We start from the raw sequence: 22,636 nt of genomic DNA, 5'->3' as shown, positions 1-22,636 counted from the left end.
CATGAAATTATAAGATCCAGCGCCAGAAGAGCAATGGACACAGGAGACACTGAAGAAATATTTGCTGAATGAATGAATAAATATGTATCTCCTTTAAAGAGTTTTGTTTCTCAGGACAGCTTAATTGCCTGTTCGGTTTCCAGCTCTCCTATAGGGATAAGATTTTTCAAGTACCAGCCCCCCCTTTTTTTTTAAATATGAAATTTATTGTCGAATTGGTTTCCATACAACACCTAGTGCTCAACCCAGTGCTTATTCTCAGTTTTTAAGAGTCTCTTATGGATTGGCTCTCTCCCTCTCTAACTTTTTTTTTCTTTTCCTTTTTCCTTCCCCTCCCCCACAAGCCTCTTTCTATTAAGAGGGGAAGAAGAAAACAGCACGAGGAAAACCAACAGAGACGATTCCCAAGACAGTGAACTTCACCTAGCCAGCACAGCGAGCAGACAGGAGCGGCGGCAAGGGGAAGGTGGCTCCGCCTCCGGACCGCGGAACTCCCGCGCTCGCGAGGGGACAGGACCTCGCGGTGCTGCGCCTCTGTCGCTTATTGGCTGAGTTAGGGGGGCGTGGTGCGCAGCGTCGACATTTTACGGCTGGCGAGCCCACGCACGTGCGGTGGCTGGCCTGAGACTTTGGGGTGTTTCAGGCGGGTTGGGCTGTAAGGACGCGAGCTGAGCTGTACACCGACTCAGGGAAGCCGGCTGGGAAATAACCAACTCTGAACCTGCGCGGGCCGCTCTGTTGCGCCAGTTCTTCGCTCCGGGCCGGCTGTCATGTGGGCTTCCCTGAGGTTAGCCCTGCGGCCGTGCGCCCGCGCCCTTGTACCCGGGCCGCGCGCTTATCACGGGGACTCGGTGGCCACCCTGGGTACCCAGCCGGACTCGGGTTCTGCCATCTACCAGGTAGGCTGCGCGAGCGCTCCGGCGGCCCGGGCCTGGAAACCCCTGACTGAGCCTGTGACTCCTCTTCCTGTGTCCGCCAATGTGGGCCGGACAGGACTAAACACTGGCCGGACAAGGAAGCCGGTGAACTGTGGACACACTTTAACAGCTCTGTTCTTTTCTCTGGAGCCTCCAGTCATGATTCTGGGACACAGTAGGGGTCGTGAAGTTTGCAGAGGAAGATAGTTCCAAATAAAATATATCTTAGTTCACTTTTAGCACTGGCACTGTATTTTGTATCTTTGGAATCAGTGAAGTCACTGTATTTTGTATCTTTGAAATCTTCTCAAAACCTGACTTAGCATTGTCAGCCGAGGAACTTGTTGAATATACGGCTGCGTTAAGCCCCGGCCTGGATCTTTGGGGTCTCTGGGGTGGGATCCTGGTGTTTGCGTTGTTAGTGAAGTCCTGAGGGCTTGGCGAAGTCCAGCTTTGGGAACCACTTGCCTGGTACAGATAGGGTTGTGCTTACCAGACTTTAGTTAAATAGTTGGTTATGTTAATAGAACATACTTATCGCACGCTGTCTTTGAATAACCCTTTCTTGGAATTGGGAGGTATAACAGTGTCACAGAAACAGCCTGTGAAATTTCAAAGCCGGGAAATTCCACCCTATCCCATGGTTTCTGAGGTTATACAGATAACATTTAAGTTGTACAAGTAACTTTCAGAAAAGACATTTTAATGCTATTTTTTTTTTCAACATTTATTTATTTTTGGGACAGAGAGAGACAGAGCATGAACAGGGGAGGGGCAGAGAGAGAGGGAGACACAGAATCGGAAACAGGCTCCAGGCTCTGAGCCATCAGCCCAGAGCCCGACGCGGGGCTCGAACTCACGGACCGCGAGATCGTGACCTGGCTGAAGTCGGACGCTTAACCGACTGCGCCACCCAGGCGCCCCAAGAAAAGACATTTTAAACAGTTTCCTTACATCGAAAGAAAACAAGCAGGCTGAAGCAAACAGTATCCAGTGAGAGGGTTCCTAAAGTCTAGATTTTCTGGGGTCGGGAGAGAACTGTTTAATTCAGAAATATTAAGTGGTTTCTTTGGTTTAGGCAGTATGTTAGGTACTTGGTATAGGTCATAATTTTGTGGGGAAGGTGAACAAGAAAGCATGTACTTACAGTGCATTGTGGTAAGTGGTATCTAAAACTTGAAAAAGGTGGTTACAGAAAGCCACAGATACAAAGTAATGAGTGAGTTGGATCTTGATTGTTGTTGGGTCAGAGCTGCTAAGATATCTATGCTAAGATACGCTAAATATCTGCTAAGATATTTAAGTAGGGAAGTGGCAAAATCCTATGGGATGTGATCGAATCATTAGTGTGGTGGCAGTATGGAGGAGAGACTTGTTTCTGTTTTGAATATGACTTCTTGGCTGGGTGTTCTTCTGGTTGCTGTAGGCTTTTGACATTTTCCAGAGTTTCTGTAAGGTTATTTTAGCCAGTTTTTGGTTGTTTGGGCATGTCTCTGTGGGAGAATGAGGGCCTGGAGCTTCCTGGTCTGCCATCTTTTTGGCTTTAGGTCCAGGCCTGTGTTTTGTTTTGTTTTGCTTTTTTAATGTTTATTCATTTTTGAAGGAGACAGAGACAGAGTGTGAACGGGGAAGGGGCAGAGAGAGAGGGAGACAGAATCTGAAGCATGCTCCAGGCTCAGCTGACAGCACAGAGCCCGAACTCACAAACTGCATGATCATGACCTGAGCCGAAGTTGGAGGCTTAACTGATTGAGCCACCCAGGCGCCCCGAGGCCTATGTTTTTGATGGTGGCTGTTAGCTAGGGGTTTGGGGGTATAGGCCTGAGCATATAACTTCTTTCTCTGTGTAAAATGTTTAATGTTCTGGTCCGGTCTGTGCACTAGTAATTAGAATACGGAAGTAGTTGTGGTATGATGGGAAAGGTCTTAGTCTAGTATTTCATGTATGTTAAAAACTAAAAAATAACATATTTCCATGGAGAGGAAAAAAAAAAAACAGGAGGGAAATAAGCTAAAGTGTTAACAGTGGCCCTGTGAGTGGGCAAAGACAGTGTGGCATAATGGTTTAAGAGCAAGGTTCTGGAACTAGTGAGCATTGGCTTAAATCCTGGCTCTACTACTTGTTAGCTGAGTGATTTTGGACTAGTTACTTAACCTCTCTGTACCTCAGTTACCTCAATTGTATAATAGCATTAATAACTGTGCATATCTTATAGAACCATCAGGACAATTAGTGGCTGCCTGTAACATTGCCTGGGACATAATAAGCCCTCAAGAAGTATTAGCTCTCGCAACTTTTCCTTCCCTCCGTGATGTCATCTCAGGATCTGTTTAGCCAGCTTTTCACTTCAGTAATGCTGTATAGCAAACAATCCCAAGATCTCTGTGTCCAAAAGAACAGATATTTATTTTTTGCTCTGGGATCAGGGTTGGTTGTGGTGGTTCTTCTCTGGGCAGTGCACCAGATTCAGGTCTGCTGTATTTGTTTTTTATTCCCGAACTCAGACCGAAGGGGCAGTGGCTGCCGAGGGATGCTTCTCTCATAATGGAAGGCTGGGATTCAAGATGGGAGTATGGAAGCACTGTCCCTTTTAGAGCCTTTGCTTGCAGTTGGTACACTGTCACCCTTGCCCACATTCCACTGGTCAAAGCAAGTAAAAGGGACAGACTCATAGACTGTGGGTGGGGAAGGATAATCTCACACTGAACCTTGGCAAGGATGAGAGGGACAAAAGAATTTTGAATAAGTAATACATTCTATCTCATGCTGTAGAGGTTGCCACATAAGTTCCACCTATTATGTCTGAGTTCAGGGACAAAGAGGAGGAAGGGAGAGTAGGCGAAAGGACACCCTCACCTGTTTGTTTTCTTTTTAAGAAGGCTTTCTAGAAGTCATGCCTAACAACTGCCTCTATTTCATTGGTTAGAATTTAGTCACATGGCCACACCTGTCTACAAAAGGAGGCTACAGTGTTTTACTTTTCCAGCCAGCCATGTTGTTACCTTGAATAAAATTGGGATTTCATCATTAAGAAGGATGGGAAGAATGGATATGGATAAGCAGCTCTACGTGTCTGCCACAGATAAACAGTAGAGAGAGAGTGGATGTGTTCTTATATTGCATGTTAAAAGATTTCACTTAGGTGTATCCTTGTCTTCTGGGGCCACCAGCTACAAGTGGTAAACTTTAAGGCAAACAAAAACCCACAAGAGGGGAACAAAAAATAAAGCTATGCTTTGGGTGGGAGATGGCACCTAGGAGCCCTGGCCACAGTCTGGTTTCTCTCTGCCCAGTTTTCCTAGTGACTAGGAATCCAAACTGCCTGCTGTCACTTCTCATGGCCATATGCTTCAGAAAGCCTTGGCAATTGGTGACAATTTCCTTTATTTCTTAATTGGAAGACTGGCTTAGCTAGGATAAAGATCCCTTGTATAAGTAGCTTTAGGTTTGATTGACTTTGTTCTAAATTGGTCAGTGTCATAGGCTATAGCAATTGTACCTTGGGTTTCAGCCCACTTTAGTAGAGAATTACTTGTTTTCTCTGTGTGTATGGAACTACTCATCAATTGTGAACTTTGGTGCCTGTGGTTTGCAAAGTTGACAGAAGACTGGGAGGTAGAATGCAGGTGGAGGGGCATCAGCTAATTATTATTATTTTTTTTCACTTTAAAAAATTTTAGAGAAAGAGGGACAGAGAGAGAATCTTTTTCTTTCTTTTTAAAAAATATTTATTTTTGAGAGAGAGAGGGAGAATGCAAGTTGGGGAGGGACAGAGAGAAAGGGAAACACAGAGTCCAAAGCAGACTCCAGGCTCTAAACTGTCCTCACAGAACGCAGTACAGAGCTCAAACTCAACTGTGAGATCCTGACCTGAGCCAAAGTCCGACGGATGCTCAACCAGCTGAGCCACCCAGATGCCCTGCAGAAGGAGAATCTTAAGTGGCAAGTGGAGCCCCACTCGGGGCTTGATCCTACAACCCTGAGATCATGACCTGAGCCCAAACCAAGAGTCGGATGCTCAACCAACTGAACCACCCAGGCTCCCCGAGGTCAGCTAATTCTTGATGAGTTGGGGGAAAAATAAGAAACTACGGCACAACAAAATCCCATCAGCCTCTAGATCTGCAAGGGAAGAAGAACTTGTTGAAGGATACTGGGAGGATGCATTTAACATTGTGGGAAAAATCTAGGGGACAAAGAGAACATGTCAAGGCAAAAAAAAAGATGGGCGAACTTAGAAAAGACTTAGTTTCAGAAAATTTCAGAATTTCAGAAAAGACTTAAGAAATATCAGTCGCTTGTGGCTATATAGACCTTCCATAGAATCCTATTCAAATAAACTGTAAAAAACTGTAAACTGTAAACTTCCTCTGACAGCTGAGGAAGTGTCTTCACTAATTGGATATTTGATTTTATTAACAGTATTGGTATGCAGTAATGGTCCTCATCTTTTGGAGATTTGGAAATACTTACAGAGGAAGTGTTATGTCTAGTATTTTCTTCAAAATAATTCAGGGTGGGGGCAAAAATAAAAAAGCTTGGGCCATTGTGGATAATTGTTGAAGGACATTGGCTACATTATACTAATCTTTTTTGCTTTTGTATATGTTTGAAAATTTCCATGAAACAAAGTTAAGTTTCTTCTATTTTTAATTTTTATGTTGATTTATTTTTGAGAGAGAGAGAGAGAGAGAGAGAGAGAGAGACAGAGCATGAGTGGGGGAGGGGCAGAGAGAGAGGGAGACACAGAATCTGAAACAGGCTGCAGGCTCCCAGCTGTCAGCACAGAGCCTGACATGGGGCTCAAACTCACGAACCATGAGATCATGACCTAAGATGAAGTTGGACACTTCACTGACTGAGCCACCCAGGTGGCCCTAAATTTCTTTTATTAACAACAATGACAAACCCCATTAAAGAGGAGCTGAACATGTTAGAGAAATCCCTGCCCCTTCACTTTGCCATACTGTAACCTGTCTATTCATTTTCTAGTGCTGTTGAGCTAAATAAGTTAGGACTGAGCAGAAGATAGTATGTCATAATGACTGGATGGACTTGTTTGAGAATTAGCTGCAAATAATGTCACTGGAAAAACTTTTTTTTCTTCATCCTATCAATTTTAAACTAACAATAGAAGCTTACTCCAAGGTAAATGTGTTAGCTTTTCACATACCTTGCTGAGACAGTAGGTATTCAGATTTTTTTTTCCCATTAGCACCAAATTCCTTTTATTGAACTTGGAGTCACATGTTGAACAATATATGTGGCTTCTCTTTTCTTTCCTACAGTGTATTTTTCAGATTATCTTTTAACCTGACTACTAGAAAGTGAAGAGACACAAGGGTTAACAGTTTGGATGATGTTCTTTTTCAGAAATTCCTTAAGCTCAACAGTGAGCACATCTTTTGTTGAATAACCATAGAATCACATGCTGAGAGTGGCAGAGAGAGACAGTGAAATTCCAAACAGTGGAGCATTTGAGAAGGCTGCCTATCCTCATGAAGGCGCTTCACCATCCGTGGGGATTCTTGAGATCAAGGTTTCTAAGTGGCTGCTGGCTGGCTCAGTCAGTAGAGCGTGTGACTCTTGATCTTGGGGTCATGAGTTCTGGCCCTATGTTGGGCATAGAGCTTACTTAAAAAAAAAAAAGGTATCTTAGACATTTATGAGGTGGATTTTTAACCTTAGAATAAAGGTAGAAGTGACAAGTTAGACTTTAAACACAAAACCAGCAAAAAATATTTACTTGTTGCAATAAAATAATCTGCTTTCTTTTCCACTTAGCAACATAGTCATCAGACCTTTTCCTCACCCTGTGTGTTCAGCAGCACAGAGGGGGTGCCCAGGGCCTGAGGCCAGAGTAGCACCCAGCCCTGAGCCACAGAGCTGCAGCGCAGGGTCGGGTGAGAGAGTCCATAGAGAAGATGCCCTTTAGCTACAGATAGGAGTTGGCCACCAACTCCGTCCCCCGGAGCTTCCTTACCACTCTGTTTTGTTCATACAAGGAGGTCTTCCCCTTACAAATTCCCTCTGCTGTGTCTCTCACAGACGACAAAGGAGTTCGGGACGCAGCTCCTGCTTACTAGCAGTAGTTCTCAGCCTAGGAGGCTGTCAGTACCGAGGTTGGATGTTAGGTTTTGAAAGGCTGCTCAGTCTCCTCGTACACGTCAGGTGGCATTACACACGTTGCTCTAATGCCATCTCTTGGTGATGGGCTGAACAGACACACTCCAGTGCAGAGCTTTGTTTCTGTCTGAGGCAATTCATGAAGTTGGGAGTTTCTGACTTTGCTAACTGTGAATAAAAAGGGTCTCTAACCTAGGCTTTGTATTAGAGCGAAGTTCTCAGCTTCCACTGACTCATGCTCTTAATATCAGCAAATACTATGGTAATCTGAAAAAATTCTGGTGATAAAAGAACCCTTTACCTATTACCAAACCCCTCTTTTGGTAGGTTTCCAATTTGCCTTGAGGGTAACTCAGAAATGGAGACTATGGGCCAGTGTTCCTCTGTTTTTGGTTGGATATTTAAATCGCTTGGGGAACCTTTATGGTGCTTAATGCCCAGGCCATATTTGAAACCAGTGACATCAGAATCTCTGAGGGTTTGTTTTTATTTTTATTTTTCAAAGCTTCCTAGTGATTCCAATGTCTGTCAAGGTTAGGAAACAATGTTCTAGGCGAGTTACGGAGTTCTATTCCCACAGGTTGTCTGCCGTAGGACAGGGCTTGGGAGACCTCGCAGGGAAGTCATCACAGGGCTAGCAGGCAGAGATGGTTCTGAGGTTGGGAACTCCCTGATCCAGGGCAGAGGTTCTTTCCCTAACAATCTGCTGCTTCTCCCTTTTTTATTTTCTGCATTTTGCAGAGCAAGAGAATGTAGCAGAAACCTTGACCTTGGGAGCTCTTAGAGCTGTAGAAAATAAATAATAGAGCTCTGTTGTAAACACGGTAAATTCTTCCAGTTTTGAACAGCTGGCAAGCTGCTTAGTATTGCATCATGTAAAAGGAATTAGATCATCAGAGATGTTAAAGACATCGTGGGGAGCAAAATGTATTAGTGGGTTAAACTCTGAATTTTAACAAAAACTAGCTACTTAATTCTTGGTCTAAAGTAATATACTGATCAAACAAAATTTACAGAAGGTGAAAAATTAGGCCCTGTACCCTTTTTCCACCTCTCACAGTTTATATTTTCTTGTATGTTACTCTAGAAAATTTCTAAAGACGTGCAAACATAGAGTTTTCTTCCTTTTTATTTATTTATAATTTTTTTTTTAGTGTTTACCTTAGAGAGAGAGAGATAGAGAGAGAGAGTGTGTGTGTGTGTGAGTGGGGGAGGGGCAGAGAGAGAGGGAGACAGAATCTGAAGCAGGCTCCAGGCTCTGAGCTGTCAGCCCAGAGCCCAACACGGCACTCGAACTCGGAACCCATGAGATCATGACCTGAGCTGAAGTCAGAAGCTTAATTGACTGAGCCACCCAGGTGGCTCTTGTTCCTTTTTAAATATAAAATAGGATCTGTTGTGTTTCCTGGGCTCTGTTTTTAAGTGTAATTTGTCAGTTAGCAAGTGTTTTATTTTAATGTTTACTTATTTATTTAAAAAAAATTTTTAATGTTTTATTATTTTTGAGAGACAGAGAGAAAGAGTAGGAGAGGGGCAGAACAAGAAGGAGACACAGAATCTGAAGCAGGCTCCAGATTCTGAGCTGTCAGCACAGAGCCTGACACGGGGCTTGAACTCAAACTGTGAGATCGTGACCTGAGCCGAAGTTGGACGCTTAACCGACTGAGCCACCCAGGGGCCCCTTATTTATTTATTTTGAGAGAGAGTGAGCATTCGAGCAGGGAAGGGGCAGAGAGAGAGAGAGAGGAAGACCAAAAATCCCAAGCAGCTTTTGCAAAGTTAGTGAAGAGGGTGATGTGGGGCTTGAACCCACGAACTGTGAGATCATGCCTTGAGCTGATATCAAGAGTCCGATGCTCAACCGACTGAACCACCCAGGTACCCCCAAGTATTTCTGCATTGGTTGGAAACTTCTTAGGGCAGTGATTGATGGGACAGAAAAAGGTAGATGGCATTTTAATTCTCAAAGGGCTTATATTCCTTAAAATAGGAAAACAAATAGAAATGAATTAAGTTTGGTTAATGCTGAAGGAAGAAAGATGGTAAATGAGTAGGAGTGACCAGAAATGAGAGGTGTTACAGATGAGAGGGAACATGAATTGATCTCTAAAGAGGGGTAATATTAGGATTGATGGACTGGAGAGGGAAGGTGGTAGTGAAGGGGAGCTTGGGCAGAGATGGAGAGGCAGGAGTCATCCTTTCCATCCAATGGAGTGACCACATGGAGGCCACATGGGTAGGTGTGAGGCCACATGCAGTGACACATGATGTTAACATTAGCCCTTACTTTGGTTAAAAAAAAAAGATAATTGCTTTCTAATATTACTCTCCCTTTCTTTCTTTGCTTCTGTTTTAGGAAAACTATGAACAGATGAAAGTACTTGTAAATCAGCTCCATGAACGAGCACAGAAAATAAGATTAGGTAAACACTCATTTATTCTTCCTTTTATGCTTTTAATGAAAATGTTCCTTGATAGTTATTGGTTTTAGAAAAAACCAGTAGCAGTAAGCTTTGACTCTTCAAGACTGTTTGTTGGTGTGCTCACATTTCATTTTTTCCTGTTGTCAGTTTTTTTGCTCTTACAACATTGCCATTATGTGGGAAAAAGTAAAATTTCAGATTCATCAATTTAAAAAGTTTTTTTATGTTTATTTATTTTTGAGAGAGACAAAGCATGAGCAGGGAAGGGGCAGAGAGAGAGGGAGACACAGAATCTGAAGCAGGCTCTGGGCTTAAGCTGTCAGCACAAACCAGATGCAGGGCTTAAACCCACAAACCAGGGGATTATGACCTGAGCCGAAGTCAGAGGCTCAAACGACTGAGCCACCCAGGTGCCCCTCAGATTCACTAATTTTCAAAGTATTACTGCTTAAAGGTTTATTTCAGCCACAGCATCCATTAAAATTTTTGTTTTACCTGAAGCAACTGAAACCTTTTCTGTTCATTAGTTATATTCATCCTATATACTAATTTTGCATAATTATGAATTTTCTGCTTTGTTATATAACTTGGAAATAATGTCTATGTGGGTTTATTGCTGATTAAATAAATGATATTTCCTAAGAACTTGGCAAATTGTTATTATTTTCTATTTTCAAATTGTGGACATAATAGACATCCTTTTGCTTGGAAGAAATTGCATCATAGGGAATGTAAACTATTAATGTATAAACAATTACAGCAAATTCTGCTGTGCCATTATTGGTCAATGCAAAAATTTACTTTAGAAGGCTTTGTGAGTTGAAACTAAAAGCTATTTCCAAAATAAGTTTTTTTTTTTTTAAAGCTTATTCATTTATTTTGAGAGAGAGTGTGTGTGCCTGCTTGCACATGCGAGCAGGATAGGGCAGAGAGAGAGAGAGAGAGAGAGAGAGAGAGAGAGAGAGAGAGAGAGAGAGAGGCTCTCAAGTAGGTTCTGGGCTCATAGCACAAACGTGGGGCTTGAACTCACAAACCATGAGATCATGACCTGAGCAGAAATCAAGAGCTGGATGCTTAACATACTGAGCCCCGCAGGTGCCACTGTAAGTATTTTGATAGATTCTGAAGTGCTTAGCTTTATAATGCTGCATGATAATTACTTTACCAATATGGAAAAGCACAAATAGTTTTGGTGGTTAAAACAGGGGACTTGTAATGACCTAAAGATGGTTTTTGAAGACTTTTAAAATGGAAGTTAACTCCATGCATACAGTTCTAACAATGCATGTCACAGTTGAAGTGACATTTGTGCTGTGCAGGCAGAGGCAGACAGATGTGTTGATTAAAAGATGCTTGGGGCGCCTGGGTGGCTCAGTCACTTAAGCATCTGACTCTTGATTTCAGCTCAGGTCACGAACTCATTGTTTGTGAGTTTGAGCCCCGCATTGGGCTCCGTGCTGACAGCATGAAACCTGCTTGGAATTCTCTCTCCCTCTCTCTCTGCCCCTCCCCTTCTGGTGCTCATGCTCTCTCCCTCTCTCTCTCTCTCTCTCGAAGTAAATACACTTAAAAAAAAAAAAAAAGATGCTATAGGGGTGCCTGGTTGGCCCAACTCTTGATTGCGCCTCAGGTCATGATCTTGGTTGTAGAATCAAGCCGAGTGTGGAGCCTGCTTGGAATTCTGTCTCTCCTTCTCTCTCTGCCCCTCCCTCACTTGCACGTGCATGTGCTCTCTCTCTCTCTTTCAAAATAAACATTAAAAAAGCCACATCCTGTAAACTGTAGAATGCTTCCTGATTTCAGGGATGTTAAAAGTGTGAACAAAATGTATGTATTAGAATGAATGCAATATGGTAAACGAGCTAGGAGAAAGGCTTTTCAGTCTCCAAGTCTGTGGAAATGGAGATAGTGCAGAATCTTTGAGAATAATCCTTGGAAAACTAAGATGCTGTGTCATGTTGTTTTTATGGCTATCCACATATCCCAAGTCAGTTTAAATGCCAGAGGAGCAGAGCTCTGTAATCTGAAAATCTGCTTCAAGGATAGCCCTCTTTCTGATTTTTCCTAATAAAACTGGAAGTCACCAGCTGTTCCAAATTGCCAATTCATACTCTAGGCGGAATTAACAAAGAATGGTTTTATCTTAAGTACTTGGAAAACAAATGTGTGTGTTTCTTATCACTTCTTTGTCATTCTACCTTCTCTGGCCACCTCTCCCTTGCTAGTCCTTTAGTGAGTATTTAGGTCACCTGACTCTCCAAATACCCTCACCACAAGACCTGGCTTTCCTTTCATTGCCTCAGGTGCATTTTTCTTGTAATATTTATTTTTAAACAATATTATTAAGGTATAACTGGCATACAATAAAGTGCATTATTTAAAATGTACATTTTGAGTTTTGACATAGGTATATTCCTTGTGAAACCGGCACTACAACCAAGATCATAAACGTGCCTGTCCCAGAAATTTCCTGTGCCCCTTGATAACCCCTCTCTCCTGCACTCTCCTACACCCAGACCCACCTTAGTAGGGGAAGTCAGGTCCTCTGAGTGGTTGGGAGAAAGAGAAGAGCGGTTTGACTTCATTACACTATTTTGGAACTAAATCTTTGCCTCCTAGAATTATTTTCATTTTAAAAGGTTAAACGTGTAATACAGTTCTCTTGGTAACTTTAAGGCAGATTTAATCTTAAAAATATGCCATCTGCCTCTTCAGGAAAAAAAAAAAATTCCCTTGGATAGAGGAAAGAGGCCTGGTTTGAAAAACAAGGTAATACTTGGAAGCTTGTATGAAGTAGGTAAGAGCTTGTTTTCTCCCCTAAAAAGCCCTCAAAGAAATAGCTTTTTTAGATAGCTGAACACTTCATGAGCCCCAGCGCGGATTAAGCTGAAAGTCATGGGCACCAGTGAAAATAAACCTATTAAGGTACTGTATGATCCTTCCCTTTCTGGTCTGATGCCTTGGGTTGCTGAGAGTGGGTTATCGATATTCACGAGATACCGAGCCCGGTAGCCGTCAGTCTTGGGGAGGGTTGGTGTGCTGTTCACTTCAGGCAGCCTCACCTGGTTACCTCCGTGGGCTCTTTGACTACTGTAGTTTTCTTGGACCGGAGCAACTTGAGGAAACACAGAAGCCAGTCTCTGAGTGAAGATACTAACAAAAGTGGACTTCTTCGTTGCCATGTTAGGTGTGCAGCTCTCTCCCATTTGGAGACAGTGTAAAAAGTTATGGGTCACCTATCTTTAGGTAAGTCTTGCTGCACTCATCATGGAGGTCATTTCTAAAACAGTGCTTTTCGCCTGGGACAAATGAAGCTAGGACTTTTTCAAATTTCACATAGTACGTAGCAGAGCGCTAGGTAGTCGTAGGTATTGAACAGATGTGGAGTTGAGGCAGTATTGGCAATGCATGAGTTGCAGAGAAGATGCTATATTATTTCTTTAAGCAATTACCAGTGAATTCAGAAAATGTATGGTATGCTGTGAAATCAGAAATCGACTGATTTTTTTTTTTTTTAATGCAAGTTTATTTACTTCAGAAAATAAAGCTTGTGAGTTGAATGGAAGATCTGAAAGTTAGCTGTTTCTGAAAAGATACGTTGAACTTTTAAAAGTGCTGTATTTTGGGCTGTTTTATGTTTTTCTGGCCTTAAATTACTGGGAGACCTTATATGCTGTCAATCTAATCTAATCATGTTTTTATCGCAGGAGGCAGTGAGAAAGCCCGAGAACGCCACGTATCAAGAGGAAAACTTTTAGCCAGAGAAAGAGTGGACAGTCTTATAGATCCAGGGTTGGTATAGCCCAAGTGCTAACTCAAGTGTTCTCTAATCTGTGGTACTTTCTTAAACAGTTTTATAAATAAGTGATTTAAAATTCTGATTCTTACTCTAAGATTCAACAACAAATGTTTATTGAGAGGCTAAGTGTCAGGCACTGTTATAGGTGCTAGTGATACATGAGTGAACAAAACCGACACAGGTCCTTGTCCAACTAGAGTTTACATTGTAGCAGGAGGAAGTAGAAAGTAAATGACAAATGTAAGTTCTGCAGTATGTTAGAAGGTGATAAATGTCATGGGAAAAAGAAAGACCGGAATAAGGGAGGAGGGTCAAGTTGTAGTTTTAAATAAGGTGGTTAGGGTAGGCCTCATTGAGAAAGTGACATCTGAGCAAAGATTTGAAGGAGTGAAGAGAGAGAGCCCTGAAATACAGTGAAAGAGTGTTAACAGACAGAAGGAATAGCCATTGCAAAGGCCCTGAGGTAGGAATGTGCAGGATATGCTGATACGCTCAAGAACCGAGGATGCCAGTATGTTTGGGGTAGAAGGCATGAAGGGGAGAGTGGTAGGAGGTAGGGTTCCATTCCATAAAACCTTGGAGGTTAGTGTAAAAGTTTTGGCTTTTTTTTTTTTTAAGTTTATTTTTATTTTGAGAGAGTGAGGGGTGGGGTGCTTGGGGAGAGAATCCCAAGCAGGCTCTGCACTGTCAGCGCATAGCATGATGTGGGGTTGAACTCATGAACCACGAGATCATGGCCTGAACCAAAATCAAAAGTCGGAGGTTTAACCGACTGAGCCACTCAGGCACCCCAAGAGTTTTGGCTTTTATCCAGAGAGGAATGAGGAGGCTCTTGGGATTTTGAATATGAAACTATTACGATCTACGTGACTAACATCTGAAAAGAGTCATTCCAGCTGCTGTTTGGGGAGTAGAAAGTGGGCAGCAAGGCTGGAAGCACCAAGATGAGTTAGACATCTGTGGCAGTGATTCAAAGGAGACATGATGTGACTTGAACTTAGGATAGTAGTACTGGAGGTGATGAGAATGTCACGTTCTAGGCCTGTCAAGACCTAACCCAGTGGGATTTCCTGAAGGATTGGAGTGGAGGGAATGCAGGTGGAGAGAAGGGAATGAGGACTCAAAAGTTTTTTTTTTTTTTTAATTTTATTTTTATTTATTTTGAAAGAGGAGCACAGCGGGAGAGGGACAGAGAGGGAGAGAGAATCCCAGGCGGGCTCCACACTGTTAGTGCAGAGCCTGACGTGGGGCTCAAACCCACGAACTGTGAGATTATGACCTGAGTAGAAGTCAGACACCTGACTGACTGAAAAACTCAGTCCTCCTTTTTTTTTTTTTTTAATCTTTAAAGTTTATTTACTTATTTATTTTTGAGAGACAGAGCAAGCAGGGGAGGGGTGGTGAGAGAGGGAGAGAATCCCAGGCAGGCTCCACACTGTCAGTATGGAGCCCAATGTGGGGCTCCAACTCACGAAGCATGAGATCATGACCTGAGCTGAAACCAAGAGTCGGACGCTTAACCGACTGGGCCACCCAGGCGCCCCCGAAAGTATTTTTTTATGACATATACCCATATTCCCAACCCGGAGGCAAAAACACTGTTAACACCAAGTGTGCATCCTTCTAGACTGTTCTTAGGTGTATGTGTAATAGACACTTTTTTTTATAAGAAAAATGGAATCATACTAAATGTGGTGTTTTATAACACCCTTTTTTCCCCTACTTAACTAGATCTTGAACATTGAAGTAAGTGAAAGGTGGAGTAATAGCTACAGTGGTGTGGAGCCTGGTCCCTGGGGTTAGATTGCTTATCAAAACCCAGCTCTGCCACTTACTAGTTGTGTGACTTCAGACAAGTGATTCAATTTCTTTTTTTTAGTTTCCTCCTCTGTCAGTGGGGATCATAATAGGATCCACCTCAGGAAGTAGTTCTGAGGTACAAGTGAGTTAGGTTTCTGAAGGTCCTGAAAAAGAGCTGGGCAAAGGGTAGGGGCTTATATAAGTGTTACATGCTATTCTCTTTCTGTACTAATAAACACATTGGTACAACATCCTTTAAAATAGCTACTTAGTGTTCTATTTCATGGCTATACTGTGTAAATCCTCAAACTACCCACACTAGATTTTGTTTAAATATTTTTCTTTTTTGTGGATTTTATATATGTTCAACATGCATGCTTGAAACATTGGCTTGTTAATCTTTTCCACGTATAACTTTAAATATGCATTTTTAGGGGCGCCTGGGTGGCGCAGTCGGTTGAGCGTCCGACTTCAGCCAGGTCACGATCTCGCGGTCCGTGAGTTCGAGCCCCGCGTCAGGCTCTGGGCTGATGGCTCAGAGCCTGGAGCCTGTTTCCGATTCTGTGTCTCCCTCTCTCTCTGCCCCTCCCCCGTTCATGCTCTGTCTCTCTCTGTCCCAAAAATAAATAAACGTTGAAAAAAAAAATTTAAAAAAAAAATATGCATTTTTAAAAAATAACTTCAATTCAGGTAATATCCTTTCTTCCCTGCAGGTCTCCATTTCTGGAATTTTCCCAGTTTGCAGGTTACCAGTTATACGCTAATGAGGAGGTGCCTGCCGGTGGCATTATTACAGGCATTGGGAGAGTATCAGGGTGAGTGTTCTACTTATACTCCATAATGTGGGGCAGGAAAAGATTGACGGGCACAGTCTTCCAGCTCTCACTGCTTTGCATGTGAACTTGCAAGTTTTGTGCTATTTATATTATGTAGGGCTGAGGCTTCCTGCCCAGACATGTATTAGATTTATCTGTGGAGATTTAGAGACAAAGACTGAAGGGGAAAAAAAAAAACAAAACAAAACAGCACAAATTCTGGGGCTCAAATCCAAATCTTCCTACATAATCAGAATCTGCAGGCGTGGGCTTCGCTTATATCGTTTTCCAAGGCTCTGTAGGTGATCTCTTGGACATCTCTGGTGAATACCACTGTCTTAGAGGAGTCATTCTCTAATTGTGCTCTTCAGGTAGCATCAGCATCACCTGAGAACTTGACAGAAGTGTAGATTACTAGGTCTTCGTAAGAAGTATTAAATTAAATTTTGAGGGTGGGGCCTGGCAATCTGTTTTTTAACAAGCCCTCCAAGATTCTGGAATGCTAATATTTGAGAACCACTCTAGACTTGGGGAATCTAGATTGCTAGAACTTAAATTTACTTGCGTATATTTATGTATGGTCTCATATTTACCATCTCAAGTTAGCATGCCAGACATTGTAGTAAACACTTCCCACTGATTGGTTGTTTTATTTTACTTATGTATTTTTGGGGGGAGGAGGAGAGCTAGAGCACACATGCGTGTGGGGGAGTTGCAGAGGGAGAGGGAGAATCCTAACCAGGCTCCACACCCAGCATGGAGCCCAGCGAGGAGCTCTATCTCTGCTCTATAAGTGTGAGATCATGACCTGAGCCCAAATCAAGAGGTGGACACTTAACTGGCTGAGCCACCCACGTGCCCCAGTTGTTCTAATGATCACCACAGCTATGTGAGAATGGGTATTACTGTCATCATCCCTCTTCTGCAGGCACGGAAGCCTGCTTGGTAAGATCATAACTGGCCCAAGATCAAGACCCTGGCAAAGCCCAGCTCTGACCTCAGGTGGATGGACTCTGAGCCTGATACAGTTGCATTTGACTCTGATGCTGGTTTATTGTGTGTGTATGTTCTCCCACCTTCTCCCCATGATTCGTGCCTTCAGGGGAGGTACGGCCATAGCCATTCACCATTGTTGCTTCACCTTCCTGTACCCCCACAACTCTTCCACTCTTTGCCAGTTATGGTCTGCTTAATATTTACCCAGTGTGGAGACACTTTCTTTCTGTAGTCTTAGGGGACGCTTAAAAATAAACCTTTCATAAAAGGATAAATTTCATGCAGAGTTAAACTAAATTGATAATCATGAAATACGTAATTAAGCAGGATAGTTACTGTTAATTATGTCTCCAGTCATAATGACAGCAGGTTAGAGCATGCTCTTTCAGCTTTCCTGTGCATATATTAATATCTTATTATTTGTGCTTTTATATTTTTCATTTTTGTTTTCTTTCTTTGTGCCTTGTTCTCACTTTATCAAATTTTCAGCTTGGAAGGAAATTGAATTACACTTAAAAGTTGTGTGGGTTCAGGAGTTGTCAGCCTCCATTAGAATCCTGGCTTTAGCATTTTGTAGCTGTTTGACCTTTAGCAAATTGCTTGACCACTCAGTGCCTTGGTTTTCACATCTGGAAAATATGATTCATTATAAATTTTTTTTTAATGTTTATTTATTTTTGAGACACAGTGAGAATGTGAGTGGGGAAGGGATAGAGAGAGAGGGAGACACAGAATCTGAAGCAGGCTTCAGGCTCCGAGCTGTCAACACGGAGCCCGACATGGGGCTTGAACTCATGAACCACAAGATTATGACCTGAGCAGGAGTCGGATATTCAATCAACTGAGCCACCCAGGCACCCCAAGATAATATGATTCCTTATAAAATGGAATAATCATACCATCTACTGTAGAGGGTTGTCATGGAAGAAGAGAAAGAAACAAGAAAGGGAAGAGAAACACCTCTATTCCTTAAGAGATGCATAATACAAGTGTACTTTTGCCCCTGAGAGTAGACAGACTCGTGTAGATGAGAGTAGAAGCTCTGTTCCCTGCAGCAAGGTCATTGGTAGCTTCAGCCTGGAGCTTTTCAGAGCCAAATCCATTCATACGGTCATTAAAAACTTTTATACCTTTATTGCTTTCTTATATATTTTTGAGTAGTGCTGCATCTATTGATCTAGGCTCCGTGATACCTTCTGAAGTAGACCCCAAGAAATTTAATGAGGAGACTTGTTGTATGGAATTTTATTTATAAACCAGCTTAGAATCAAGGATTTCTTGCCTGAAATAGTAACTGGCTGATGAATAATTGAGCTGTAGTCCTTTTCTCTGGCAAATTCACATATTTTACATGGCTTATTAGGTCCTGTAAGAAACAGTCCCTGCCTGCCTTCCTCACCTTACCTTTGTACCTCTATCACTGTGGCCATCCTGCTCTTGCTGTTTCATGAACACGCTAAACATATATATATATATATGTATATATGGCCTATACTCAAGCCATTTTCTCTGAATCAAGTGTTCTTCACCTGATTCTTTGAGTGGCTTTTGCTCTCCATTCATATTTCCCCTGGAGCAGTGCTTAGGAGCGTGCATTCTAGAATGAGACTGCCTAGACTCAAATGCTGGTTTTAACTTGTTGGTTGGTAACATTGGGCCAGTTGCTTAACTTTTTTGTATCTGTGTCCTCATCTGTAAGTGGGATATCTCACATACTTAAAGCCTTGAAAGAGCACCTCGTACATCATAAGTGACACGTCAGTATGGGCTGTTACTGTTATTTTTACCCTTCCTTCACCATTATACCGTAACATAGCCCCATCTCAATTACTTTGTTTTATTATATATTTTACCTTGTTTTATTATATGTTCTATAGTAACTAATAATAATAAATATTGTATTACTATAATAGTGTGATTTGTAGATAGATGTATTTAGGCATTCAGATGACCAAAATTTGCTTCTCATATATATTTGGTCTTTGTCCACAGTTCCTGGCTCATAGCTCCCCAAACCCTTGGAAGTACTGAGAGTGGTCATGGTGAACTTTGTTCTATCAGTGAAGGTGGCTTTTGGACCCCACCCCAGGGCAGGGCCTAGTTGTTCAGAGAGCCAACTGTGTGATTAGAGGGTTGGAACTTCTCTGCCGTACTTATTCCCCCAATCCCCACCTTTGGGGAAGGGAGAGGGGCTGGAGATCGAATCAGCTAACGGCCACTGAATTACTCAGTTGTGACTAGGCAGTAAAGCCTACATAAAACCCAAGAGGACTGGGAGCTTCCTGGTCAGTGAGCATGTGGAGATGAGGGCAGAGTGGTGCACCTAAGAGAGGACATGGAAGCTCCCCGTCCTTTCCCCATACCTTGCCCTGTGCATCTCTTCACTGAGTGTTAATTTGTGTCTTTTATCATGTCTTTGATAAAACGGTGAACTTAAGTGTTTAAGTGTTAAGCATTCTAGCAAGTTAAAAGAACCTAAGGTGGAGGTCGTTGGAACCTATAGTCTGTAGCTGGTTGGTCAGGAAGCACAGGTCACAGCCTAAGCTTATGATTGCCATCTGAAGTGGGGGGTGGAGAGCAGTCCTGTAGGGCTAACCCTTAGCCTGTGGAATATGATGCTGTTTCCGAGCAGATCATGTCAGAAGTGAGTTGAATTCTCAGACACCAGCAATACCCCCGCAGAGTGTCCGAGAATTGTTTGATGTTGAATGTGGGTGAACCCTCCCCCGCACATTGGGACTGGAAACCCAGAAAGAATTGGTGTGTGTAGAATTACCTTGTTTTATTACAGTGTCATAGCACATATAATCAGAAATTACCTAACAGATTTGTTGTGTGTTTTTGCTTCCCCTAACTGATCCTTTCCACTACAATGGGAGCTCTGTGACATCAGGAATTTTGCCCTTCTTGTTCACTCCATGTCCTTAGTTTCTAGAAAAGGACAAGGCATATAGAACACACTTAAAAAATATTTGTTGAATAAATGAATGGATGTCAGGGGTTATTTTTTTTTTTTTTTTTAATTTTTTTTTCAACGTTTATTTATTTTTGGGACAGAGAGAGACAGAGCATGAACGGGGGAGGGGCAGAGAGAGAGGGAGACACAGAATCGGAAACAGGCTCCAGGCTCTGAGCCATCAGCCCAGAGCCCGACGCGGGGCTCGAACTCACGGACCGCGAGATCGTGACCTGGCTGAAGTCGGACGCTTAACCGACTGCGCCACCCAGGCGCCCCTATCAGGGGTTATTTTATAGGCCAAGTTATATCTCTTGTGGTTATTTCCAGAATGAGATAATGAAGTTGTATCACACTTACAGTATGATGCTCTGTTTTTGTTTTCTTTATTTGGGGGCTTGGTGTGGAATCCCCCTTACTCTACAGTGATTTCAAGTAGGTAAAGACAGGGAGCAGAAGACAGCTTGGTTTAATTCCACTGCACATTTTAAACCATGTAATCAGAAGTATCCTCCCAGACACCAACTTTCAAGTCGTTCTCTATGCACATCAACAACAGGGTTTCATACTGAGCGTATGCATTTTGCCCCACGAGACTCCTCTCCATGGGAGTCTGGCCAAGGAAAGACTTACCTTTTCCCTAGACTTACCATGCTGGCCAAGGAAAGACTTTTTCCCTAGACTTACCATGCTGGCCAAGGAAAGACTTACCTTTTCCCTATACTTACCATGCTGGCCAAGGAAAGACTTACCTTTTCCCTAGAGCTGTGCCAGTGTTAGATATTATGACTGAAAAGGTTCACTCATTTACTAGGTGTAAAGTAGCAGTTCATTGTGATTTACACGCACCTTTCTTACGTAAATAGTGTGGTTGTATATATTGTCACCACTCTTTCTCTGGCCGATGCTAGATGCCCAAACTGGTTTAAGAAAAAAAGAATTTATTGACTCTTAGCTGATAAGTGTGAACATAGCTGGATGTCGGAGCTCAGACGGTGTTATCAGGTCACAGGTGTGTTTTGGTTTTATTCCCAGGCAAGCTTTCTAAACCCAGAGGCAGGGCTAGCCAGAGACATCCCAGTTTCTGTTCTGTAAGGTCAGTAGCTGAGGTAGGAGAGCCCCAAAGGGGTTAGGCTTGGGGTCCAAGCACTCCCCCCCTTTTTTTTTAAGTACTTACGTTTTATGTTCAAGTTCAAATGATCCTTTTTTCTGATATTTATTTAAGAAAACTTTTTTGAACTTAATGTTTATCTTATTGTCTTGTGGTTCGAGTTAGGGGTCCAGTCACCCAGCTCTCTTCTTAGAATCCCACTTAAATTCCTTAAATTAGATAATCCAGAATAACAATAGCTAACATTTATCCAGTGTCCACTATGTGCCAGGGAATATTTTAAGTATTAAATGAATATTTTTTTATTAAAAAAAAAATTTTTTTTAACGTTTATTTATTTTTGAGACAGAGACAGAGTATGAACAGGGGAGGGGCAGAGAGAGAGGGAGACACAGAATCTGAAACAGGCCCCAGGCTCTGAGCTGTCAGCACAGAGCCCGACACGGGGCTCAAACTCACGGACTGTGAGATCATGACCTGAGCCGAAGTCGGACGCTTAACCGACCGAGCCACCCAGGTGCCCCTAAAAAAATTTTTTTAATGTTTATTCTTGAGTGAGAAAGAGAGCACGAGCAGGAGAGGGTCAGAGAGAGAGGGAGACACAGAATCTGAAGCAGGCTCCAGGCTCTGAGCTGTCAGCACAGCGCCCAATTTGGGGCTTGAACTCACTAACTGTGAGATCATGACCTGAGCCAAAGTCAGACACTTAACTGACTGAGCCACCCAGGTGCCCCAAGTATTAAATGAATATTAAATCACTGAAATAAGTATGAGTATTATCCTTATAAAATAGATACTACTGTTATCTCTATTTAAAAATTTTTTTATCACGTACAAGTGAGAAAACTGAGGTATATGAAAATCAGCTTTCTTGAGGTCACTCAGGAGTAAAAGTAAATGGGGGCCCACGCCCCTTGCTGAGCCACACTGTGGACTTGGGGTAGAAGGAGCTGGTTCTTTTCTATACCTTTGAAGATAGGCTTTGGGGGCCAGTGTCACTTGAACCACATGATAGGTAAGAGGCAGCGTCTGAAAGAAAGTTTGGTTCTGTTGCCAAAATAATAGATTGTGGGTATACAAAACCAGTAGATGTACAATGCAGCCTTTTTGTGGACTAATTTTATTTTTTATTCCATAACATGTCTGTGACCTTTTTTGTTTGTTGGTTGGTTTGTTTGTGAAAGAGAAAGAGCACGCACAGCATACACACGTGAGCTGGTGGGGGACAGAGGGAGGGAGAGAATCCCAAGCAGGCTCCATGTTCAGTGCAGAGCGTGACGTGGGGCTCGGTTCCATGTTGCTGAGATCATGACCTGAGTCGAAATCCAGAGTTGGATGCTCAACCTGGCACCACCCAGGTGCCCTTGTGACCTTTTAATAAGCAAGTGAGAGTGGCTCTGTCTCTTGTGGCTCTGTCTCTTGTTCAGGGTCACATGTTCAGCAAGTGGCAGAGCCAACATTTCACCATAGCTTGTCTGACTCCATAGTCTGGCCCCTTTCCTGAATCACAGCTTCTTAAGCTTTTTTAGGGCACCACCCCCAGGGCAGGGCAGAACAGTGCACCCTGGAGGTGTGAGATGATAGCCTCAACCACCTGCCAGAGCATAAATTTCCTTTGAAATCTAATTTGTTTACTAAAGTCATGAAAAATTGGCAGTCCACTCTAAAATGCTAACTGTAATGTGGAAAGAA

General features: G+C 42.7%; 1 protein-coding gene across 1 annotated transcript in view; it reads left to right on the top strand.

Moving 5' to 3' along the window:
* Window positions 1–572: 572 nt before the first annotated feature.
* MCCC2 (methylcrotonyl-CoA carboxylase subunit 2) overlaps window positions 573–22,636 on the top strand; it is a 73,078-nt gene continuing 51,014 nt past the window's right edge. The window contains exons 1-4 of the mRNA XM_025924524.2: window positions 573–899; window positions 9,401–9,467; window positions 13,175–13,259; window positions 15,780–15,881. Of these exons, the coding sequence (XP_025780309.2) occupies window positions 771–899; window positions 9,401–9,467; window positions 13,175–13,259; window positions 15,780–15,881 (383 nt within the window). The 5' untranslated portion in view covers window positions 573–770. The remainder of the gene's footprint in view (window positions 900–9,400; window positions 9,468–13,174; window positions 13,260–15,779; window positions 15,882–22,636) is intronic.

This window comes from Puma concolor, chromosome A1, assembly GCF_028749965.1.
Source record: "Puma concolor isolate L17-30 chromosome A1, mPumCon1.1.hap2, whole genome shotgun sequence".
Taxonomy (NCBI): Eukaryota; Metazoa; Chordata; class Mammalia; order Carnivora; family Felidae; genus Puma; species Puma concolor.
The sequence above is the reverse complement of the archived record's forward strand: the minus strand, read 5'-3'. Positions and strand labels throughout refer to the sequence as shown.